The sequence below is a fragment of the Saccopteryx bilineata genome, chromosome 7, assembly GCF_036850765.1.
Source record: "Saccopteryx bilineata isolate mSacBil1 chromosome 7, mSacBil1_pri_phased_curated, whole genome shotgun sequence".
In the NCBI taxonomy this organism is placed as follows: domain Eukaryota; kingdom Metazoa; phylum Chordata; class Mammalia; order Chiroptera; family Emballonuridae; genus Saccopteryx; species Saccopteryx bilineata.
In genome coordinates this window covers 104,010,956-104,025,411 of record NC_089496.1, presented here as the reverse complement: position 1 = coordinate 104,025,411, position 14,456 = coordinate 104,010,956, and the positions used below count along the sequence as shown (strand labels likewise).

Below are 14,456 nucleotides of genomic sequence, written 5' to 3'. Positions count from 1 at the left end.
CATGAATTCTGCGTTGTTTGTCATGGAGTTTCTCCTTCACTCCTGCCCCCACCACGGACAGGCGTAGGCTTCCACGTTCACACTCCGCCTTCTCAGGCCTGTTGTGGAACTCGCAGGGAAGCCACTGGAGGTCTTGGAGTGTACCCGCCGCAGGAAGAGGGGGTCTCCTTTCATTTTTATGTGAAATTCTTTTATCATTTGAGAATTAAATGAAATAAAACCTGATCTAAATTTCTTACCACAGTACCTGCTAATATAATGAGCATGCTAATGTTAACTGTTTTGACTACACACTTGGGTACAGTGGTTTTATTTTAATTGGTGGCTTGATCGCTTGTTTAATTTAGAAGATATGTCAGAATTTAGCTTGCTAAAAATGGAAATCAAGTGAAAACTGCAGTGCTAAGTATAGAGTGTGAGGTCAGATTCCTCGTCAGGCTAGTTAAACAATTAGTGACTTCCGCAATATTCAGATTTAATGTGACTTATATTTAATCAGGACTTGCTCTATTCATCATAATTTTTAAGCAAATTAACTGTATAATTACTTATAACAATAGCAAATTTATTATGTGTGTCCAATAAACTGATGTTTTTCTAGTTTCTCAGAAATTTGAATTTCATTTTACTAAATGTGATGAAATGGCTCACAGGTTTTTCCTTTAGTGCTAGTTTGTGAATGATTTATTTTATTTTATTTTGGAAGGTGTTCAAGCGCAATATGACAAATTTCTAAATTCTGCCTTCCAAGTATGCGGCTTTATCATAAAAGTTCTGACTTTTATCATAAGTAACAAATTGCAGAATAAAAGTAGTCACTAAGGGTAGAAACACTTAGAGATACATTTTCATTTAATTGCTATTTTATCTAAGTTTGGGCTCTTATAAAGGATTCATATTACTCGTGAGAACTCTATTTGAGAATTGTCCTTTTGAAAGGTGAGTTTTATGACAGGCTAAACTTTTGTAACCCTAGGCATTTTCTTAATTATTATTAAACATATCTTGACATTTACATGTCTTGACCATTGTTCCTGGTTTATTAAAGCAGTTTTATTTACCTGACAGATTAAGGTTAAACTATTTTAAGAGTTGAATTTTCAAAGTTTCTTTTATTGCAGTGGTTCTCACGGGCAGATTTTGGAGTCGACCAAGAAGGTTTTTGAAAGTGTATATAGATTGTTGGGCCCTAACCCTTGGAAATTCTGATGACCATTATCATTTTAGGTGTGTTTTCCTTTGGTTTTAGAAGCTCAGCTTAAAAATACTTGCAGCCATCCTATCCGGCCCTCCCTCATTTAACACACACTTTGGTTGTTGTTTCTCCATCTTTACTTGAATGACTGCCTGGAGTCGCGTGCAATGGCAGGTCTTTCAAACTCCGGCCAGCTCGCACTGACTGTTCAGTGGTTCTGCAGAGCGCTGTGTTACAGACTCTTAACCACATTTGAGCCGAGCTAAAGGGAGAGACACAAGTGAGTGGATTGGCTCTTGTGTCATTTACAGTGCTTATTATTATTATTATTATTATTGCCAGCTCTAACTTAGCTGTTGTCATGTTGAAATATTTTTTACTTACCAGTGACCCAGCCTTGCACAGCATTAGCATAACCTTTTCAAATTTAGATTGTATTTACTCAGATCACAACTTTTAAATTGGGCTCAGTGGAATAAATAGAGCACTGATATTTTATGGTTGAAAAAACATTTTTAAATATTGATTGTAGGGAATGGGTTAGAGAGACAGACATTGATTTATTGTTCCTCTTGTTTGATTTATTGGTTGATTCTTGTTTGTGCCCTGATTGGAGATCGAACCTGCAACCTTGGCTTATTAGGGTGACGCTCTAGCCAACTGAGCTTTTTAATTAATTAAAAAATTTATTTTTTATTTTAACATTTTATAGTTTTTGATATACTCAGCTAAGATGTTTTCCAAGAGGGAAAATTTGAAAGGGCCAGTTGAAAAGACTCCAGAAGGGTAACGATGCTCAGTTAGGGCCACCAGGAAGGAGAGAGAGTGCTCGTTTCATCATGCCTCTGCTACACCTGCTACAGGTGCACATTGTTTATAGCGAAGAATTAATTCAGTGAGGAGCGGGAAGGGACTGCGCTTATTTTAGCTTGAGTTGTGAATATTAAGGCATTTATTCCGTTTATTTTTTCTCATGAATTATTCAGTTCCTGTCTTTCATTTATCTGGTCTTAGTGGTTTATAAAAATGCTTTATAATAAAAATATTAATTCATCTTTAATGCAAATATTTTCCTTAGACTTCTTTTATTTCTGAATGTTTTTCTTTATTCTCTTGATTATTTTAAAAAATAATTAACCATTTAATTCTTTTCTTTTACTGTTATATATATTTAATTTGCTGGCATTTAGCACGAGTCAAAATAAGTTTTTATTTCCAAAGTACTTATCAGTTATCACCAGCCTATCTTAGTCAGTGAATGTTTAAGTTCCCCTCCATTTCTGTAGTACTTCTTTTTTACGTGTCTGCTTACTACTACCTGTCCAGTCCTATTTGTGGTCTAGTATATTGTTTTAACTAGTGCTTTAAAGGGCTAGTACCTCCATCAACCCTCTCCCTCCACTTCGCCTCCCACTCACAATTCCTCAGTTATCATTCGTGTTTTCCCTCATATTTAGAACTTTTGATGAGACCCATTTAAAATTCTCTAGAGATTTTCATTAAATTTTGTTATATCAGTAAAATGTAAAACCATCTTCTTTCTTTACACTGTAAATTATTTTTAGAAAGGAAATATAAGCTCTTATATGTTCGTTATCACAATGGGAAAGCACTTAAGTTTGGTTTAATACATATTGAATAAACTAAAACTTTCTCTTTTTCGTTTAACGTGTCTATGTGACTTTCTTAATGAACCTTTTCCTTCCCTCACAGAGTGGGTTCAGATGGCTCCAGCTCTCTTTTCTAAATTTATTCCTAACATTCTCCCTCCGGCGGTGGAATCTGAACTCTCTGAATATGCTGCTCAAGATCAGAAACTTCAGAGAGAACTTATACAGAATGGTTTTATGAGGCAAGTTTTTTTCCTTTCCTGACAAAATATGTTCATTTTCTTAGGCCAGTGGCAGGGCAGAGATGCCCAGGTTCTTGGAGGGGAAATCACCACGGGAGTTGGGGCGCCACTCCCGGCGCGGCGGGGGCTCGCCGTCCAGGATGCGGAGGCCTGGGTGCTGGCTTCACGGCCGCTGTTCCTCCCTGGAGGGGCTCTGCGGAGGGGCTTCTCGCTGGGCTGCGCTTGGGCTGGGCGCCTCCAAGAGTTTGTCTGGTTTTGATCCTGTTAGTTCTGAACATTTGGAAATGTGTTGTAGAAATTTTATGATCAGTTATAAGGTATTGTTCTAAGTTAATATGAAGAGGCTTTATAAACAAACATTCTGTTTTTTATATTTTCACTTTTGCCCTAAATTCTAGTTGTTTCTTCATAAAAAAAGTAGAGTATTTCTTTAATGTGGCCAGAAAGTTTCCCTCCCTTGGTTTTGATGTGTACACTTTGCTAATTTCCCTACAATTTACAATTCGATATTGTGGTTGGCTGTAACCCAGAAAATCTGCAGAGTGCGTCTTTTCAACTAAAATAAACTATGTAAAACCTTGTGACTTCCTGTGGGAAAAGGCTGTTCGGTCACCACATCGTTGAAGGGTACCTAGCACCTTACATTTTCACACCCCTTCCTCTTCACTTCCGTTCTTACATATCTACTCTTACTTGGACCCGCGGCATTAAAGGAAGAGAGTTGTGGAAGGGAAGAGACCTGGCCTCCTCACTTAGGCACAGTGTGACAACAAATAGTAGGTTGACCATTGACTCACCAATCTCAGGAGGACTGGGGACGGACATTCGCTCTCATAGCTTCTGAGGCCACATTAAATCTCAGAACGTTGGTCTTGGCCAGGATCCCTGTTACCAAGTCTCTGGTTTCAGCACAGGTTAGGAAATAAAGCAGATCATTTGTTGACCCATGGATTGGCATTTTTCCCCAGTTTGTCCTGGTGGCATCTGTATTCACGTGGTGGTGGGGACACTTGAGTAATCCACTGGTATTACCCCACGCACGGGCAGCTTACCCTGGAAAGGCTCAGTGGTCAGGGAAGAAGGGCCAGTGGGGAATGGTGGCGTGTAGACAACTAGTTTTTCTCTCCGATGTCCAGTGGTCACTTGTTTCCTGACATAAACTGTAATATTTATAACAGCAGTATTATTTTTATACACAGAATAAGGCCACTTAATGCTACAGTAGTTTTACTTATTCATTTTTGAAAAGCTTATATATTTGTGTGGTTCAAAATTCAAATGATACACTTTGAGCATCAAAAGTAAACACTGAGAAGTGTTGTTCCCGCCTGTCTCCCCATCCTCTCCTCACCCAATTAGGTAATCATTGTTTGTTTGTAGTTTCTTGTGATTCCTTCCAGTGTTTTTCTTGATACACAGATACAGGTAAATAAAATATATGTTCTAATTTTTACCCATTTCTTACACATTGTGTTGTGTAGATAGACTACAACTAGCCAGTCCCCAGTAGATGGCAACCAGATTAATTCCAGTTGTTTGCTATTACACAGAATGCTGCAGTCACTAGCCTTGGCTGTGCTTAATTCTCTACTTGTTCCAGGTGTATCTGGAGGGTAAATTCCCATAAGTGGGGTGGCTGGGTCAGAAGTAACTGCAGTTGTGATTTTGATTAATATTGCCAAATTGCCCTCCATAGGGGATTGTGCCATTTTGCATATATATACACCAGCCGAGTTGGGAAGTGCCTGTTCTTCATGGCCTTGCATGTAGAGTATGGTGTTAAACTTTTGGATTTTTGCCAGTCTAGCAGGTGAAGAAAAATAATTAGAATTGGTTTAATTTGCATTTCTCGTTATGGGTGAGGTTGAGCATATTTTCATGTTTGTATTTCCTTTTCTGGAAACTGTCCTTTACTCATTTTTCTGTTTGTTTGTTTGATTTTTTTAGTTTCTAGGTGCTCTTTCTATAGTGAAGAGATTGATTTTTTGCCTGAGATAAATAAGACATTTATTTTTTTTCCTAAAGTTTGTCTTTTGACTTCACTTTTATGGTGTTGGTTTTTCTTTTTAATTTTAAGTCATGTAGAAGTTCTTTTTTAATTTTTGTGTAACTTTACGAGTTTTTGTTTTTCTGGCTTATGTGTTTTGAATTGTAGTTAGAAGTTTTACCTTACGCATTTTAAAATAAATGCAGAATAAACTGAGTATACCTTTTATGCTTTTTCCCCTATAATCATAGGCATAAAATTACCATAATTTTGAAGTCCTTTATGCTTTTATTCATGTTTTGTTTGAATATTTCTTTTAATTCTAGAGATGAACTTAGCGGTATCTTTAAAAACCAAATAACCTGAAAACCTCACTGTGAAGCAGTTTAGGGAGTTACCAGTAGCTCCTGGGATTTCTCCTTTGGGAGCACTGTGGGTAACTATTTAAACATGTTCAGAGACATTTCTTAGCCCTGGTTTCGGAGCTGGAACATGACAGCAGAATGCAGGACTGCTTGCTGTGTGGCTCTTACATAAATTTGCTGCGGGCAAGTAACCAACTCCACGAATAGCTTCATGTGACATTGCCCTCAGACACGAATGACTAACATGGCACGTCTCTGCCAAGGCCAAGATGGCTGTGTTCAGGGAAGTGCCTTGGCGTTTTGGTGGAAGTTGGATCCTTTGTATCCTAAGACCTGAGAAAATTAAACTGTTTTATTTTACCAAGTGAATTGGGCCATTTCTAGTTAGTATTTTGCTACCTGTTTACTGTGAGTATGAAGGTGTACCTCACAGATTGTTCTGATGGGAGTTTAGCACAGAGTGGGCCCTGCCTGGGCTGACTGACCCTCCGGCTCAGGATGGCCCACTGCGGAGCCGGCCCAGCCCGGGCAGAAGGATGTGCAGGGCCACACGTGTGGCCGCCGGGAGAGCGTCTGCCCGTGTGCGCATCCTGCTCTCGGTCCGCGTTTGCCCTGCCACCTGCAATGCCTCCCGTGACCAGTGTTTGGCCAGACTTGTTTTAGAACAAGTGGTGTCCACTGGTACGAAAAAAGCTTTTTAAAATTTTTTTAAAGAATATTGTACAGGCTATTTAACAAGAATTCTGTTACTGGGTATTCCGATATGCATGGTCATTTTATGGTTTATTTCTTACCAATTGCATGATTCCTGTTCCACTGTGTAAACTATGATATTTTTTCATTTAAGATTATGTTCTACTTACATGATGTATGGAGTCCTCAATAGGCAGTAAACAGCTTTAATGTGAATGGCACAGACTATCTTTGAAATAATTTAAAATAACGTGTGAATATTGTCAAATATTATAAATTTTCTTTTGCATTTAGTGGACAGATCCTCATTTGAGCTGGAGTTTGTGTGGAAGCTCTTCAGGTGCATAAAAATACCACGTGGACTTATTTCAAAGCTAGAGTTAACATATAAGTTAAGAACAGCGTTTTTTATCTGTTTACCTACATAATCGAATTGATTATTGTCATGGAAGACAGGTTGGTGTCTGTTGTTGTCACACTGCATGATGGAAGACAAGCTCATTTGGGAACTTGGAATGGACCTGCTCTGAGATAGCCTGCTTGTTCACAACCAGCCTGTGGTCCCCTTCAAAGCGGGGACCAGATAGCTTTAAAAGGAAAATAAAATGCTCTCTGAGTAGTTGGTACCTGGATTTCTGAAGGCAGATAGAACTTTGTAGGGTAGGGGTGGTGTTGCTCTGTAGCTGAGAGGGTTGCTGTAGATTGGCGCTTTTCCTTGTAGCAGCAGGGGAAGGTGGCGCGCAGCCCACAGCGTCCCCTGCCTGCTGTGCTAGGTAATGTCTTCGGCTACCTCTTGCGTGTGTCACGTTCACACTCTGCTTTCTTTCTCCTTGAGGTCTCACATCTGTGTTTCAATCTGATTTTTTTTTTCCATGTTCAGTTTTTATTTAGCTTTTGGGGGTTGGGAGTGAAGATTGTCCGTAGCAGTTGAGGTTCCCTATATAAAACCCTACATTTTCTTTTTCATCAGCAGTACCTCGTTTGTGCAGAATATGTGGCGAGCGCTCTGTGATGACGTGAGTGTGAGTAGTAGTGACGAAGACTCTCGGCTGGCCGGTGGGTGGAGTGCTCACAATAGATGGAGGTGTTAAAAAGTAGCGTAGGCACCTGTTCAGGGTCTTCAGGCCACCTGAGGCTCGTCCGTGCAGAACATTAGGCTGTTTTTCTCTAACTGCCCAGCCGAGAGGACCCCTCAGAGGTCACACGGTGCTCTTCCTGCTGGCCACGAGGACCCTCGCCCAGCCCAGCGAGAGCTTTCTCTCCTAGTCTTGAGCAAAACCAGAGAAAGGGGACAGTTTTGGTAATCTGGTAGAGTATTCAGAAGCAGAAAATAATTACTTGAGCTAGCATTTTAATCCTCTGTGGAGACCATTTATGAATTATTCACTATTTGTTAATTCAGCAAATAACTTACTGTCTTCGATGTGTTAGACACTGTTCTAGGTACAAGGTGAACAGGCAAAGTTGCTGGTTTTAGTGGAGCTTGTGCTTGAATTTAGGGAGATAAATAATAAACATGTGAACAAACTATTTCAAATAATAGTAAATGTTATGAAGAGAATGAAACAGTATGGGGTGGAGAGGGCGTGATCAGAGCACGTGTGAGGGGCTGTTCCCGCTAACTTGGTAGTGTTGTGCCTTCTGAGGAGGGACCATCGCAGCTAGGGAACAGCTGACAGGGAGAGAGACACTGGTGAACCAGGGAGGGTATTGCAGGCAGGAAAGTGGTAAGTACAGAAGTGCTGACATGTCCAAGGGACAGAAAGACAGCCAGAGAGACCGAAGTGGAGGGAACAGAGGTAGATAAGGAGGGTGGAGGGGTAGACAGGAGCCAGATCTCACAGGGCTGAGAAAATGAATTGATTCTTAACTGTAATGGAAACCCACTGAGGGCTGTAATCAGAGGCATGAAATAACCTCATTTGTGCTTTTATGAGAGACCATTCTGGCTCTCGTTTGGACTAATAGTAAGACTCCCGCAGTTATGGAGGGGAGAGATGGTAGTGTCTTGGGTTGGGGTTGTCACTGTGGAGTGGATGAGGGGTGGTTCATTTTGGATTCTGTTTGGAGATATAATGCTCCCAAGTGAGGGAAAGAGAGGAGTCAAGGAAGAGCTAGGACTCTGGCCTGAGGAATTGGGTGGGCAGCGGTGCCCTTGGCTGAGGAAGACTGCGGAAGGAGCAGGGATGGCGTGCAGCCAGCGTTCGTCCTGGCCGTGGTGAACTGGCAGTGTGTATGAGTCATCCGGGCGGCAGTGGTGAGGAGGCCATGGCTCTGTCTGCAGAGCAGGGGGACATGTCAGAGCTGGAGTCCAAGCTGGGACCCACTGGCAGTGGGCAGTGTTTCCAGTCCCCGGACCAGTATGATTATTGTTCTAGGCCAGGGGTAGTCAACCTTTTATACCTACCGCCCACTTTTATTTATTTATTTATTTATTTATTTATTTATTTATTTATTTAACAGAGGCAGAGATAGACAGGGACAGACAGACAGGAACGGAGAGAGATGAGAAGTATCAATCATCAGTTTCTCGTTGCGCGTTGTGACTTCTTAGTTGTTCATTGATTGCTTTCTCACATGTGCCTTGACCGCGGGCCTTCAGTAGACCGAGTAACCCCCTGCTGGAGCCAGGGGCCTTGGGTCCAAGCTGGTGAGCTCTTTGCTCAAGCCAGATGAGCCCGCGCTCAAGCTGGCGACCTCGGGGTCTCGAACCTGGGTCCTTCCGCATCCCAGTCCGACGCTCTATCCACTGCGCCACCACCTGGTTAGGCCCTACCGCCCACTTTTGTATCTCTGTTAGTTGTAACATTTTCTAACAGCCCACCAGTTCCACAGTAATGGTGATTTATAAAGTAGGGAAATCACTTTACTTTATAAAATTTATAAAGCAGAGTTACAGCAAGTTAAAGCATATAATAATAATTACTAAGTACTTTCTGTCAGATTTTTGCTAAGTTTGGCAGAATAAATCTTTATAAAACAACTTACTATAGTTAAATCTATCTTTATACTTTGGTTGCTCCGCTATGGCCCACCATGAAAGCTGGAACACCCACTAGTGGGCGGTAGGGACCAGGTTGACTACCACTGCCCTAGACTAAGGAGAACATACAAGGAAAAGAAAAGTGGCCAAGGACAGGGTGTTGGGCAGCATCAAAAAATAGTGAATTGGGCCTGACCTATGGTGGCGCAGTGGATAAAGCGTCAACCTGGAAATGCTGAGGTTGCCGGTTCGAAACCCTGGGCTTGCCTGGTCAAGGCACATATGGGAGTTGATGCTTCCAGCTCCTCCCCCCTTCTCTTTCTCTGTCTCTCTCTCCTCTCTAAAAATGAATAAATAAATAAATAATCTTAAAAAAAAAATAGTGAATTGGTTGTTACTACTTTGACATTTTAGTCATTTGTCTGAGAAACTAGAGAGACAAAAATAGGATTTATGGTAGCCTAGGACCTAGTCAGAACCTCTGTTTTGTAGTCTACAGTGGAACTAGAACTTCGTTGGTATTTGAAGATAAACTGGTTAACATGCAAAGGTTCATGGTCTCCTACCTGCAAGAAGGGTATTCATATTCATCTTGAGATTCTGAGGTTTTTCAGAAGTTCGGAACAGTTTTCAGTTTCATCGTAGGGCTTTTTGGAGTAAGATTTTGAATTGTCTTTTCTGTTTCATATTAGAAATTTGCCCTACTATGAGGTCACTAGGGATGTTGATAACAGAACCCAGATTAGTCTTCAAAAGGCATTTTAGTCTGAACCTATTTCTAGAAAACATCTTTGTAGATAATCCCTTCTTCATTTAATAGCTTTCTATATTTAAAAAAGACGGCGCCCATTAGCTCAGAATATTCAGGTTATAAATGACTCAGCTACTATTTAATGTCTATTTTATTCAGTGTCTATTTTAAAATAGGTTTTTGGGTTAGAATTGAAATAGCTGGTGCGTTTCCAGTTATCAGTGGTGTCAGTTCATTTCTCCTGTTTTGGTATGTGAAGACGCCAGGCTGATCTGCTGACTCACTCTTCTTGTTTCAATTCCCAGAGGCGACCAGTCCCGGAAGAGAGCTGGGGATGAGTTGACTTATAGTAAGTACAGTAATGATGTTCCTTACCGTCTTTGATGGTCTTATGATGTGAAATAGCCCTGGAAGTGACCAGACAGTGAATATAATGCCACCCAGTGTTCTTGGTCTCATTGGTGTGACCAAGAACAGATTATCCGGCAAGCTATGGCTGCTCTGAAGTCCCATTGGTGGTGGTGGTTCTCCGGCAGGTTGCCAAGAGGCCACAGATCCTCTAGTCAGCTAGAATGGGACCGTGCCCCATCTCAGTAGCTGATGATCTAGCCGCCCTTTCGCTCCACTCAAAACCACAGTAAAAAAAAAAATCTCCTTTTGGGGGATAGGGAGAGGGGTGAGGAATGCGTGTTCAATAGGCAGATTCCTACCATTGTCACATACTGCCTACTATTCATGCTTTGTCCTGTTCCCTTGTTTCTTTCAGACAACTCATCAGCATGTGCGAGTTCCAGAGGGTACAGATAGTGAATGTGTTGAATGTGCTTTCCTTTCTGAATAAAGGACACCCTGGAGCCACAGAGACTGGACTGTTTTCAGAGCACAGCGGGGCCCTGCACTCGGGAGCTCTGTCACAAAGCTGTTCTTGGAAGGTGTTGGACTTCTTACTTTGATTTGTAATTTTAAAAAACAAAAAACTAACAAAAAGAAACTGTCAGTTGCTGCTAGACTTGGGGATGATTTTGAAATGGGACAATCTTTTAATGAAATCTATCTCCAGATTCTGTGAGGAACAGGCATCTTGGAAATGATCATTGCTATGTGAAATCCCGCAGCCCAAATCAGCAGCTTCCTCCAAAAATGTAAGAGCAGAAGAATTTTTTCTAAGCACTGTTTTATTCATTTGTGGACTTGGCACTCGGTGGATTGGTTTCACACATCAAGATACCTTTTGCTTTAAAATCAAGCAGATCATTACAATACAGTATTTTTCACCCGTAACTAAAACAAATCCCTTGAAAAGAGTTGGTCTTTGTTTAGCATTAGAAAGTCTTGGGAAAGGACAATGCTTTCGCTCTCCCTTTTCCCCATTAGGTCACAACTTTTTTTCTACTCTGTGCCTTGAGCTTTGTGCACTTTGCAACTCTCTGACCACGTTGTCAAACTCACAAATGCTTCCTGAGAAGGTGGATGGTATCATGGACTAACCCACCAAGCTGTCAGGTGGGACTTCAGAGCAGGATGCTGAAAGAGTGGGAAAACCGACCCTTGTTGCACATTGGTCACGTTCCCGCCTCCATGGCATACTCATGTTAATGTTGGGGACCAGCTCGTGTAGAGCATTTCCATACCCTCTCTCACGTAACACGACTTCACCAGCGGCTGTGGTTCTGCACCGCGCTGGGTCAGGGGTGGCCAGTGCTTCAGCCCGAAGCAGCCCGTTCAATGCTGAGCAGCACACGACAGGAAAAGCCAGCTCCTGTGGTGCCTCGGGAAGCAGAGGTGGCTCTTAGCTCCAGATATAATCAATGGTGTGGAATTCCTGATCCATTTCATTGTAAATGGGTATAAGTACTTTAGAACAACAAAAACAAAAACTGGTCTGCAGTCTGCATCTTTAAACATTGTATGAGTCTGCTAGAGGGGGTGGCCCGGCCTGTTCCTCTGTACCCACAGTGCTGTTTCATCCCGTTCAGACGCCGAAGCTGATTCTGGCTCTTGAAAGGCGGAGAAAAAGATGTGGCAAACGAAAGACTTTTCCTTCCTCTTCTGCTTGAATTTAAATTGCGCATTATACTGCAGTCTGCTAGGCGATGTCAGGCTACTCTTCCTCAGAGAACTTGGAGCAGATAAAGGAGACAGGCTGCCCCCTTCTGGTGTGCAGGTCTTTCAGGAGGGTTGCCTCTGCCCATTCAGTCTGTCCTTTTTCGGGGAGTTGGGGGAGTGCGAGAGTTAGAAGTGTGATCTTGGGAGCAGATACGTCATCTAATAGAAGTCCTCTGAGGAGTTCAGGCAGAGAGCTAAAAGTAAAGGATGTCAGATTTATTTTTTTAAGTGTTTATCAACCAGAGTTGGGGATTCTGTGGAGGACTTGAGTTAGGCTCGTTAACTCTGTGGGTATCATGAATTGTTTTGATAAACACCGAACGGCTGTAAGAACATGTACGGGCTCCCTGTCTGCCCTGGAAGGTTTGATTTGCTGCACCAGTAACATTCTAGTGTCAAGGAGAAATTCCATTTTACCACGATGGCCAGAGTTGACTTTCCTCAGTGGAAGGCTTACTGTGGGCTTATAAAGAGCACCTGCGAGTCAAGTCTCCTGGGTGGTTTTAATAATATTTCTGCAAGGAATAAAATTGGATTTTTTATGTGGATGAATTCTTCAGTAATTTAATAATACACCCAAATGCTTTTTTGAGACTATTCTTTGGCCAACAACAGAACTTTCCCTATAAAATCATTGTATTTATTAATCATGTGAATTGGCATTAAAATCTTTGGATGTTTTTGCATTATTAAGTTAATAGAGAAATATTTTATATTGTCTTTTTAGTGTAACGTGTGAACAAAAGTGGGCTGAGTAAAGTCTGCAAAATTCAGTTTCTCTGAATTTGTTGTGCAGAGATTGCAGCCAGCCTGGAGTTGTGGGGAGGCCCAGGGGAGGCATCTCCACGTTCTAGTACAGCCGTCCTGTTGTTACTCACTCTTCCCCCAGGGTGCGCTGCAGTATGAAGAACCTACTGATTTTAAGCCAAAGTGGACCTTGCTTATTTAATTGAGGTTCTTAACAAAATTATTAGTTTGCAACATGAGAAGAAATAAGATTTGTCCTCAATTTTGATGAAGCACTGTCGGCCAGAAAGTCTTTTCTGATATTTACTTACAGCCCTGCCGGCGCAGTGTAAAGTTCCTCCACCCCAGTTAAACATTGGCTTTTGTGGGGCCCAAGTCAGAAGATTGTACATGTGGTCGATTGGCTTGTTAGTCAGCCCATGAGTTGATTTGGCAAAACTGACTAGTGCATTTGTGCAGCCTGAATCATGACCCTCCAAGAGAAAGCTAGTTCAAGCACGTTGCAATAACGTCACGTAAAAGTATAAGTAGATGACAGTGGTTTTGAGAGATGGTACTTATTTTAAAATTTGGCTGAATCTTCAGAACTCATCTTATGCCCTCCGGTGCCACCGCTGTATCCTAGCCCAACAACTGCTGTGCTTTGTTTTCTGTGGGGCAGAAAGCAAACCCTGAGACGGTTCTTAGGTAGAGTGAGAAGAAGCACACACCTGGGTGCAGGAGTTGTGCATTGTTACAGTTTGTGGAACAGTTATATTTTTCCCTGCCCCTTTAAAGTTTGAGGTAGCTCCCCTCCATTTCTTTGGGGTATAGGATGAGGACTGCAGAAGAATGGATGCTCAAGGTCATGAACACTGCACGTGCATCCCCAGCGCGGCTGCCCCCTGAAACTGCAGGCCTCCTGGCTACATGTAGATGCTTTCTGTGGGGTTGCAGATTTGCACACGAAAAGAATTCCTCAGGAAGAGTTTGCACATGCATCACCTCGCAATATTCTGTACTGACTGCACAGGGATCTGGATGGCCTTCTGCACAGAGAACCGCGCCGCTGTCTGCACATAGCAGAGGGCGTGGCGATCTGGCAGATGCCATTGATCTGCAGGTGTGAAGTGAGCAGGAGCACGTGGACCACAGTCTTTAGTAAGCCCGTTTACTCCCCCAGAGTAATCTTGCAGATGTGTTGTCGTGTTGTTAGCTGGCTGTTTTTTCTTTCATGTTCTTTTTCTATTTTATTACAATTATTTCCATGATTATCGTGCAAGAGGTATAGCCCTTAAGCCAAAAGCCAATTGTTTAATAAGCAACTGTTATTAAAATAATTCAACCTTGTTTTAGGAATACACTAATCTGAGATATAAGAAACTTGACCATTAAAAAGCAACACAAAATAACCTACATTCGCTGTGAAACCCTTGTTTGGATGTTTTCAGTTAAATTCTTTATGGTGTCTTACTGAGCTTCAGAGTATTATGTTTACTCCAGGTCGAGGCCTCTTAGGGGAGCCTTAAAATTGAAGATCAGAATGTGAATTTCTTGGCTAACACCTTTAAGAGGGTCATAGGACTTTTTGGTTGTGATTATTGTTTTCATATGATTGCATAAGACAAAATTCAGAAGTTTATCAGAAGTTAAAATAGAGGTCATAGTACTTTATGGAGAAATGGCTTTCTGATTATTTTCATTACCTTGCTGAAATTTGGCCTAGTTTCTGGCCACCAGGATACAGGGTGGGGCACCAAGTGGATTTTCAGTTGTTTGTATGGACAGTACTATAATA

At 41.8% G+C, this 14,456-nt stretch overlaps 1 protein-coding gene across 1 annotated transcript in view; it reads left to right on the top strand.

The window, feature by feature from the left end:
* Positions 1 to 13,949, top strand: part of CACUL1 (CDK2 associated cullin domain 1) — a 52,813-nt gene extending 38,864 nt beyond the window's left edge. Inside the window, exons 7-9 of the mRNA XM_066239983.1 lie at positions 2,909 to 3,047; positions 10,132 to 10,175; positions 10,593 to 13,949. Of these exons, the coding sequence (XP_066096080.1) occupies positions 2,909 to 3,047; positions 10,132 to 10,175; positions 10,593 to 10,633 (224 nt within the window). The 3' untranslated portion in view covers positions 10,634 to 13,949. The remainder of the gene's footprint in view (positions 1 to 2,908; positions 3,048 to 10,131; positions 10,176 to 10,592) is intronic.
* Positions 13,950 to 14,456: the final 507 nt, after the last annotated feature.